Here is a 10,857-nt window from a genome sequence, read left to right as displayed (position 1 = left end):
CTTAATCTGTAGCCTGCTCTGTGGCCAAATTATTTACAATTTTACTCAAACCAATCCATATAAACACCGAAAGACCATCCAAGCAAGGTTCCTCGAATAGTATTTGCATACAATTCTTATTTCCTTTATTGTTCGTTAGGAATAAAATTCCGGTAGCCAATATTTCTGCTGAAACTGCACCGACTGACGCGTCAGTCCATAAGCGCTATTTTATCTTTATCATTTAGCCTATTCAACGCAAGTCACAAAGACGTAAATGCCCGCTATGAATGAATGTTCCCTTATAGACTTAAGAATCAGACGTTCAAATCACCGGGTAACCGACAATTGTAAAAAATAAAAACAAAAAGTACCGACAAGTACACCATGGAGCTCCACCGGTAAATTCCAATTGGCATCGCTAAACTCCTTCTCCCAACAAGACAGCATCAGTATTCGTGCCATTAATCGCAAAAGTTCATTTGAGTGGAAATTTGTCGACTATACAGTAAAACCACGACTTTGAAATGCTTTGCTGTTTTGCTGATACATCATTGTAAATAACCCCTTGTGGCACGAGCTAAAGCGCGCTCTCTGCCTGAGCCCAAAACCCCCCACCAGACCCAGTGGATGTACACGCATTGGACTGGCCAGGCAACCGGCACTGATTTGTGCAAGAGTGCGCAAGGATCAGAGGCTTGAGGTTTGGAGTGGTACGCGCGTCAGGATAGAAAAGCGCGCAAGCGGTTGGCGGACGCGCGCCAGAGGCAGAGGTCTAAAAAGGTTAAAGGGCGTTGAGATCATAGGATATAGATTCGTTTGCACGCTAATGTATAGTTTGTAATTTATCTTCCATCACATACATATTCACAATGTTAGAATAGCGCACACACACTTCGTTAAAGACATGAAATGCGTCTGTATAGACGTAAATTATATTTCAATGCTTGCACTTCATTTCCTGCAATGTGGTGGCAGCGGCAGAGGTGAGTACGATGCCGAAGTATCAGGTGCCCCTTGTTCATGGCCAGGCCATGAACGTTTGTAACTCACTCAAACCTGGGGAGCATATGCCCCTCTAGCGGCCACAGAAAGCATTAACGAAGAAAAAGCTATGGGGAAACTTGCAAGTCACAACAACAAGCCAATAGTGCACTGGCCACCGATATGCACTTAGTGTTGCTCCATTTATTAGGCCTACTACATAAAACAAATCTGATCCCACTTAAACTTTATGAGTACATAAAAACCTCTTTAATATTGTGGAGATGAAATGAGTAAAGCATGGCGTCTGATACATGGTTAAAAGCAAAATACAACAAAAGCCATAATTAACTTAATCATACTAAAGAGACATACAAGAATGTTTTAAAGACACACGTTGTGCAGGAAATATACAAAAGTACATGACAGGTGTGAATGGCTTATAAAGGCCATGTGACATAAAAATAACAAATGAATAACAATATACACAATACATTGATACTGCATATTATCTCGATTCCGGAGGATGAAATGAATATATGTAATTTAAATAGTGCTTCAGGTGTTCAGAAGTCTGCAGGCAGGAAAATGAAACACTACACTTTGAAAATTGGCACTGTGACAGATTTCACAAATCTATCCACACCAGTGGACAAATTGTATTAATCAAAAGTAGAGCTTTCCCACTTGGAACTATGTCCAAACATAGGAACTATAAAAAAAAATATAGTACAAACTAATTATGTTCCATGTCTTATTTCAACATTAAACAAGTCTAAGGCACTTGGTATCCCCATTCCACAGAAAATGTCTTGTGGTTTCAGTTCCCTGCCCTGCCTAACGTTTCTCTAAACTCTTTATCACCCTGAATTTAATCGATGCTGAATTCGCTGACTAGTGAGAGTAGCTGCCTTACTTGTAGATCACTTCCTTGTATAATCAGGGTGGGTTTTCCAAATACACCACCTTTCAACAAAACAGGCAATAAATCACAGAATCACAGAAGTGACAACAAAGTAAAACATTTTCCCAATTTGGTATCGGAGAGAAAAATCAACATCTAGTTCTGAATAGTGGTTCTTTCTTATTTGTTTGTCTTATATTATTTCTGTGTGACTAATGCTACATTATAGTTCATTATACTGACAGCATTGCTACAAAAAATAAAACATCAATCCTATGCTTTGGCAATTTGGCAATCTGTCTGAAATGAAACATATCAAACAAAACATCTTGTATCAAGAAAGACATGACCATTTAATGGAGCAGTATCTCAAATCGACTAGAATCTCGAATTTACATCTCTTCAACTGGCTACTGGAACTCTAATGGGTCAGTTAGGCACCTCGCTCCTTCTAGTTTTTTTCTTTTCTTTTTCTACCGAACAGAAGCACAAACAAATACAGATGTAGGTGAACAAAGGCACTTTAAAATAACAGGACACAACTGGCTCAAAAAAAACTTTGATTAAATGCTTATAAAAATATAAAATATGCAATTTCCAACAAAAACAAAGAAAAAAAAGAGCTGTTATTTTTTATCATGACATTCTGAGTAATCATAATACAATATCAAAAATTGAATTTCTGTCGCATGTGGCAAGGATCCAGGTGGTCCAAGACATGAAACGTATGATGAAATCTATCTTAAGAAAAAATGAATCTTTTCAACTTTCCTTCAGATTACTGCAAGAATCTGCAAGTTATCACACTTAGTAACCCAATTGTAATTGTGGGGAATGCCTGCCTTCATACAAAGTATGTAACATCTATACATACGGTTCGTATCCTCTCAATGTTTTCACACCATCTATGTTTTACAATCCTATACAGATGCATGAACAATTATATTGTTTCAGATGCAAGTATTCCTCTTAACTTTGCCAGAATAGAATCCAGATTTTTTTTCTGTAAGCAGATAGAATCCTGTTGATTTTTTGCATCAAAACTTTTATCACTATTACTTCATAATCTCACCTGTTGTTGGTCAATAAAAACTGTTCACATTACCTTTCCTTATACTGAAACCTAAAACATTACTTTTCCAAAAACTGATATACTAACACCAGTAAATGAATCAATGTCCAACGAGCAGACAAATCAGAACAATGGATCATTTGGTTTGGTTAAGAGCACTGTCGGGGTTAATCCTCCCCTGGGTTTGAGGAGACAAGGGAAAACTCCAGTGACATTTGGTGCAAGAACATGATGTCTTCTGATGTCCAAGTTCCTTTTCTTTTGGCTGTTTCCAGATGTGGGACTTAAGTATGGAAGGAGAAGAACAGTTCTGGTCTCTCTCCTCGCCCTCAGGGCAAGGCTTCCTGGTGGTGACCAAGTTTTCAGTCTGCGTCTGTCCGGGTTTAAAGATGAGAGCCTCTCTCTGTCTGCTGCTAGACATGCTATTCCTACCTAGAAGTCACAGCAGTTCGTTTGACTGTTCTCTGAGAAATATGTAGTTTGACTTGGCAAAGTTGGAAGGGGAAACAACCCATTTTCCTCCATTGGACTACTCTTGATCTGGGAAAAGGAACACCAAACAGAGAGATTCAGAAAAACAATACAATGTAATGCCACTGCATTAGTGTACTGTACTGTCAGTGCTTTGACTTAAAATAGAACTATTCCTAATAGAGTGATAATACAGTGATGTCCTTCAATGTTTGTTGCAACTTATATTCAATACAAGCCAAACCAGCGTCAATGGATATTTGTTAACACTGTCAAATTTGAGGGCACTCTTGATTTAGGCCTACTTTACCTGGTGTCAAGAAACAAATAGGCCAGGCTCATAAGAGCCAAGTGTGAGACACATCAAATGCACCTTAATTACCTTCTACTTTCAAGTACTTAATCTATGTGGCTGACCCAGGTCTGAGGTAAGCAGTAAGGCATGCATCCAAATAAGGCTCATTCATAGCTCCTTAGCACTTATCTGAGGCTACATTCACACTGCAGCTGAATGTGGCCCTGAATCCTGGCTTTTTCCCTCATATGTGACACAGGTCTGTTACTCGGATGACAGCGTGAACAGCCCAAAGCGCACTGAATCTGACCTTTTCAAAACAGACTTGGGCCACTGTCATATGTGGTTTTAAATCTGGTACAGGTCTGATATTTGGCAATGCGACCTCAGTCTAAACAGTCAAATCGGAATTTGTGCGACTTTTACGTCACCCATGATCGACATTCGTCACAATTCCGCGCTGGCAGAATGAATGTATCTAATAAATCAATGGGAATTGAGCATTAAGGCTAGCAGTGTGAACGTATCCTGAGATCATGTGACCCTCCGTGTAAATTCGGTGTGTCCGTGCCGTTACCTGTGTGTGCGGGTTGCAGTTGAGGTAGTGCTGCTGAGACAGCAGGCTGTCGGTGGGGAGACCCGGTGTCAGCTGACAGGACACGGCGTTGATGGCGGCGTCTTCCTGAGGGCTGGCGGACGTTTCCGCTGCAGGACCACTAGGGTTAGGGTTCCTCTGGAAGTAACAGGATGCCTGCGAGGAGCTCTGGCTTTCGGGGGCCATCATCCTCTGACAGGAAGGGCCCAAGGAGCCCAGGCCTGTGTTGCTTCCCTGCACTTTGTTGACAGGGACTGTGGACTGGCTCTGGAACATACAGCTGTTGGAAGGAACCAGAGACTGGGTCCCTAAATCTTCGAGAGGAGTGAAGGCCACATTGGGGTGCATTTGAGACTGGTACATGGCCTGGTAGTGCTGAGAGTTCTGGGGAACCTGTCCCGGAAGAGAGTCTCTTTGGAATTCAGGCACCTTGTTAAAACGGCCGTCCATGGCTTTGTGTCCGTTTTGTAACGATATGGGCAGCTGCTGCAGCTGCCGTTGTTGTTCTTGCTGTTGCTGCCAAGACTGTCTTTGATTCATGTTGTTCTGGGTCTGAAGGGAACATTTTTCTTGTAAGCAGTTAGCTCTGGATAAAGGATCTACAATGATATCCTGCTGACTTGAAATACTCTGGCCGTACGTTTCCAAAATGGCTGATTTGGAGATAGATGGCATCCATTGGTTTTCCTGACAGGGGCCAAGGTGATTTGATTGCTTCCCAGAGTTCTGAAAGCCCATTGCTTGAGTAGGTACTCCCTGCTGCACAAAGTTCTGAATTGGAACAGTCACTGCGCTCGGGTGGAGCTGCCTACCTGTGGTTTGAGAGCCTGGCTGCATCTGCCTCAGAGAACCGGAACCGAGACCGTTCTGCCACGGAGAGCTGGACTGAACTTGGGAGGCTTGGAGGTTCTGCATAAGTTGGTTTTGGATCCGGGAACATGACCCTTCCAGGGCAGGGTTGAACCCTGCTTGGGTCTTCAGCCCCAAGCTGTTAGGAGTGTTGAGCCGAGGGTCAACTCCTCCCAGTGACAGGGAGAAAGTGTTGTTTGTGGCTGTCGGCTGAAGGGGGCCGTTCAGAGCTCCAGAGCTCACATGGGGAGCTATGTGTGTCAGCTTCATCATGCTCCCAATAGAACCAGGCCCTCTGTTCCCCAGGAACTGGCTCTGTGGCTCCATGGTCCAGTTGAAGTTCTGGTTTCCAGGTAGCAGTGGGGGCTGCAGATCCAGGATGGGGAGGCAGGGTAGTGGCTCCAGGAGGGGGTGACCAAGGCCCCCTGGAGAGGGGAGCTGATCAGGTCTTTGAAGGCCACTCACCTGGAGGAGGTGATCCTCCACGTAGGAAAATATGTCGCTGCTGAGGATTTCGTTGAGGTCGTCGGGGAGGTCACAGCTGTTGGCGTTCATGGTGTTCACCTTCAGCAGAGTGTTCTCCCAGTCCTTCAGCTCCACGGGGTCCACGTTCAAGGTGGAGCACACGCTATCGTCCCCGATGATCTGCTGCAGGGTCTCCATCATGTCCTGGAGGGTGGCCTCCTCCTTCAGCAGGGTGCTGGGCTTGGCCAGCGGATGCTGCCAGGTATCTCCGGGCACGCTGGTGAGAGCGTGGCTGTCCTTGAAGGCCACGTCGTTGAGGGTGGACATGGAGTTGGGATCGCTGGTTTGCTGGTAGAAAGACTGGTCCTGCTGGAGCAGGGAGCCCAGGAGAGAGCTGGGGTCCAGAGACAAGTCCTCCACCACCTTCCTGATCTTGGGGGCTTTGCACTGGGTAGGGATGTCTGCTATGTCCAGGGAGGGGCCCACCTCGTACAGAACTCCCTCACCCGTGGCAAAGTTAAAGGGCAGCTGCAGTCGCCTCACACGGAGATGCTCCTCGCCTTCTTCATTTCTGGAGGGAGCAGGGATCGGTTAGTCACCACGTACAGTGCCATAGCGCTGCCTTGGGGAAAACGGTGTGTGCGTTCTGATTGGGTGGCAACCCCTCCACTTACGTCAGAGCTCTCTGTCGGGCCACGATGAAGTCGGGCCTGCCGGTCTTGTAGACCAGCCGGGCGTTGGCCTGAACCCACACCCAGGTCCCCCCTTTGGTCAGCAGTCTGAAGACGGTGAGGCCACTCTCCCCTGTCTTTATCACTGGTGGAGTGGGGAGGGGGCAAATAACACCGGGGCAAACCGTTACCTCACAAACACCAACTTGCTGTTCGTTGATGTCAGATGTGGTATCGATTACTAAGCCGGGCTTACTTTTCACATGGTTGTCTGCACAGTACATCATGTCAGCTGCGTGGATGAACTGGTATCCTGAGCCGCGCATGCACAGCTCTATTTCACTGTAGCCCAGAACCACTTTCCCCCTGGCAGAGACACAGGGACAAAAAGAACACGCTGTTTGCAACAAATGTCTATAAAAGGGCATATTTCAGCACAGTCTGTCTCAGTAAGAATCTCTACCTGGTGTCAATTCCCATGGGTGAGAAGTCCAGCTTGTGCTTGGTCTGGAAGAGCAGAGTCTTAGCCCTGATCTCCAGGATGGAGGGGGGCTGGAGGGGGGTGGCGATGACAAACAAGGCCAGCTGGGGGTGGCTTATGGTCCCGTCCTCTGACACCTTGGTCTGGCCCTGGAGGTACTTCAGACGCCCATGGAAGTTCAGGGCCTAAGTACACAGAGCACACACCCCAGACATGAGAGGGGCTTCTTCCTGTGTGTGAACAACTACGATAAAATAACTTAATAAAGGTTAACTTCGTGAACCTTTATTTTCACTCTCCGCAATATACAGTACAGGTCACTAAGTAATAAATATGATATTATTATAGTAATATTATTCAAGTATACTATTATTTATGTGGGCATGTTTATGTCGGAGAGATACTTCTCCCAAGTGTGTTTACCAGGAAGCCCGAGGAGTTGTCTAGGAGACAGCGGAAGCGACAGACGAAGCTTCTCTCCAGGAAGGAGGAGTTCTCAGGGGGAAGCTGCTCAGGGCTGTAGCTCACGATGTTGCTGGTGATGTCACTGCTGTTGCTCTGTGTGGCTACTGAAAAGTCACACACGCACACGCGGGGATTACACCTGGCAGCCTTTCACAGCACAGTGCACAGTTTGCACAACTCCAAAGCTGGAAAGGAGCAGAGGACATGAGGGGAGACAGGGGATGTGTGACGTGCGCAGCCGCGGGCCCAGGTAAGGACGTGCGCGGCGCCCGGTGGTGAGTGTGGACGGAGGTGGGCTCACCCTCGGAGCCCTGCTCCCCCTCAAACTGATTGGGGTTGAGGGCGAAGTGCAGCTCCCTCCTGAACACGGCTCTGTCGTCCGTGTGGATCAGCTCAAACACACTCTGGTGAACCACGTCCGACTGAGGGGAGGGATCAAGACAGACAGAAGCACAGAGAGATTGGAACACCGGGCGTCAGCGTGCGAAGGGGGCGGTGAGGATGATGAGGATACCATTTCTACAGTGGTGCTAATCGACAGAGGTTTAGACATGAGGTGGATGAACTGCCAGAAACCCAAGTCCTGCTTTCTGTAAACATATGACACCATAAGCACTTCCATAATCCACCCATCCATTCATGAGGCGATTGATTCAATCAAAATGCGCTAATCTACGCAACTGTTACCAGTGTTGAGTGAGATCAGTGGTTCAAAGGATGTTAGTAAGAAAAAAAGACTTCAAATAAGACCAGTTCACGTAAACAGGGGGTCAGATGGCTGAGCGGTTAGGGAGTCGGGCTAGTAATCAGAAGGTTGTTGGTTCGATACCCGGCTCTGCGTGCCTAATGACGTTTTGTCCTTGGGCAAGGCACTTCACCCTACTTGCCTCGGGGGGAATGTCCCTGTACTTACTGTAAGTCGCTCTGGATAGGAGCCTCTGCTAAATGACTAAATGTAAACAACAGTGGCATTTAACAGGTTCACACTGCCCTCTACTGGTCAGGCGAGCTAAAGGCTCAGCTGGGGAGGAAGAGGGTTAGGGAGGGGTTCATGACCCTCTCCGCCCCTCTCCTGAGGGGATGTTCTCGCTTTCAGTTAGAGAGAGTGAACAGCACGCCATTGTTTGCGTTGCAGACTAAGTGTAGTCTAACAGTCAAAGTGGGAACGGGCTTTCCATGGTTCTCCAAAGGCAAACTAGGTAATGGCAAACACACAGGGCCATCCCTGCTCGTGCGTGTGCGCTCACACAAGCTGTCAGACGGAGGTGGAGAAGTGTGTGTGTTTTGAGGCGGGCGGGGGGGGCGGGTCGAGCGGACCTCGGTACCCTGCCGCTTACACAATCGCTGGCTAACAAGCCCGCACAAAGGCCGTGTCAACACCGCTAAGCACACACAAGGGGCGGACCACACCGACTCCAAATCTAGCGGGGCTGGGGGGGATTTGTATTGCGTCGAGCTTTGAGAAGCCCAGGTGGGTGTGGTGCTGGTGAACCCTGGAGAGTGACTCCTGGCAACATAAGACAGGCCCCCCCCCACGGGCCGCACTGTGCAGCCGTCTGTTTTAAGGAGAGGGCGACACGTCGCATGATACAGGGAGCACGCTGTTTACACTAACAGGTTCCTCCCAGCGCTGACCCCGACGCTAATGATCTCCTCGGCCCGGAGACACGGCCCTCATAAGCGGTCAACAATTTCTGGAATTGTGGGGGGGGGGGGGATTTTTAGGCCAATCACACCCTCTGGATGTGTGTACTGTATCTGTTCTGTGCTCATGTTAAAACCTTAGCACGGTCTGTATAGTAGATCTATTCATCTCTTGTCACACATGCTGATTGCTGTGACCTAGCTGATTGTCTGTATATTTGACTGTACAGAGCACACACAGTACACTGAGTGGGACATGTGGTGAGCCTGATACGTGTGGTGGGGTCGTCTGCGGCTTAGCCCCAGAGAATACCGCACGTCTTTTTCTACAAGTGCAATGCTGAGGTGTAAATGTGCGAGAAAGCCAAATATTTCAAGGTTGCAGGACAGAATATACTGTATGTGTGTGTGTGTGTGTCTCAGCCTCCTGGCCCTGGCCCGGTCACGCCCCGTGTCACACAGAGGGTGACGAGTGTCTCAGCCTCCTGGCCCTGGCCCGGTCATGCCCCGTGTCACACAGAGGGTGACGAGTGCCTCTGGGTCCTCTGGGCTGACAGAGAATCACGCCACGCGCATTTTTTACCCGAATGACTCAAACGTGTACCTCGCACCTCTTCAAAGGAGCCTCGCCTCCCCACGTCTCTGAAAACGAGCGTGTGTGCGTGTAGGAGCGGCGTGGGTGTGATCTGGTTCTCTGCTGCCCCCTGGCCCCCTCAGACACGCCGCTCCAAGCCACGCCGTGTGCCAGATAGTGTGTGCACGAGGCCCATTAGTTTGAGTCTGAACTTTTGACTTGTAAACACATCCATTTCAAATGCGGTCTGGAGAAATATGTCTGCGATGGGGAGAAGTGCCCGGGGTGAGCACACACACACACACACGCACTGAGAAGTCTAGTCCCGCAGTACAAAGCACATGACTAAAACAGTGGGCTTCATATAATATTCCGCCGGGTCTATGCCTGGTGGGATACTGGGGGTTTTGGAGGTGCTTGTCCAGTCGAGACGGCTGCTCCGAGTTGGCATGGTGTGAGCTGTGTTGTACATACTGTACGACAACAACGCCGCAGGCAAACACTGGCACCGGGCACTCGTCTGCCCGTTGCCATGGAGCCGGGGCCGGGGTGTGAACAGGCTGAGGGAAAACAGCTGAGGAAGGGGCAGCTGCAGTCTGCAGGGCAGGGGCCTCTGGGAAACAGGACACCTCCCGCTGCCTGATTTAGGTCCGAATTGAACTTGATATTTTCAGGGCTACGAGGCTAGATGGTCCATGGTGGAGGTGGTCTGGTGTAGTGTGTGTACTGTCATGGACACGCATGCACGCACACACACACACGCACACACACACACACAGACGCACACAGGCATTCTAAAGACAAACAATGCTAGAACTGTGTCAGGAGAAGGCAGGTTTAAACAGTTTCAACAACAAGTTGCTCAACATCTTGTACAACTCATGGGAAAATACCTAACCTTCTATGAGGAAACACATTTCTCTCAGCCATTCCTGCATTAACGGTCCAAAAGTGTCCACTGGGGCCTGAAGACCATGAATGTCACAGTGTTGGGGGGGCACAGCTCCCCTGCTCACCTGGTGGAAGCCGAGGTAGTCCTGGATGGTGGGGGAGGAGTAGAAGACGTAGCCCTCTGCCGTGACCACCAGGACGAAGCCGTTCAGGGCCTGCAGGGCACAGAGACAAGGACCAGCTCAGATGTCAGGTGGCTGAGCGGTTAGGGAATTGCGCCGGTCATCCGAAGGTTGCTGGTTTGATTCCCGGCCGTGCCAAATGACGTTGTGTCCTTGGGCAAGGCACTTCACCCTACTTGCCTCGGGGAGAATGTCCCTGTACTTACTGTAAGTCGCTCTGGATAAGAGCGACTGCTAAATGACTGAATGTAATGTAAATGTAATGTCTGACACTAGGCTAGCTGGACATCCCAAATCTGAGGCCGGAGGAATATGAGAGCAGTGTTGTATGGGAC

The 10,857-nt window shown here is 48.4% G+C and overlaps 1 protein-coding gene across 1 annotated transcript in view; it reads right to left on the bottom strand.

Moving 5' to 3' along the window:
* Nucleotides 1-1,117: 1,117 nt before the first annotated feature.
* ahr2 (aryl hydrocarbon receptor 2) overlaps nt 1,118-10,857 on the bottom strand; it is a gene marked incomplete in the record, with an annotated part of 20,919 nt that continues 11,179 nt past the window's right edge. Inside the window, 8 exon segments of the mRNA XM_067260018.1 lie at nt 1,118-3,479; nt 4,283-6,185; nt 6,289-6,430; nt 6,542-6,651; nt 6,749-6,951; nt 7,190-7,335; nt 7,533-7,653; nt 10,466-10,555. Coding sequence (XP_067116119.1) covers nt 3,372-3,479; nt 4,283-6,185; nt 6,289-6,430; nt 6,542-6,651; nt 6,749-6,951; nt 7,190-7,335; nt 7,533-7,653; nt 10,466-10,555 — 2,823 coding nt within the window.

This window comes from Osmerus mordax, chromosome 22, assembly GCF_038355195.1.
Source record: "Osmerus mordax isolate fOsmMor3 chromosome 22, fOsmMor3.pri, whole genome shotgun sequence".
NCBI classification, from domain to species: domain Eukaryota; kingdom Metazoa; phylum Chordata; class Actinopteri; order Osmeriformes; family Osmeridae; genus Osmerus; species Osmerus mordax.
The sequence above is the reverse complement of the archived record's forward strand: the minus strand, read 5'-3'. Positions and strand labels throughout refer to the sequence as shown.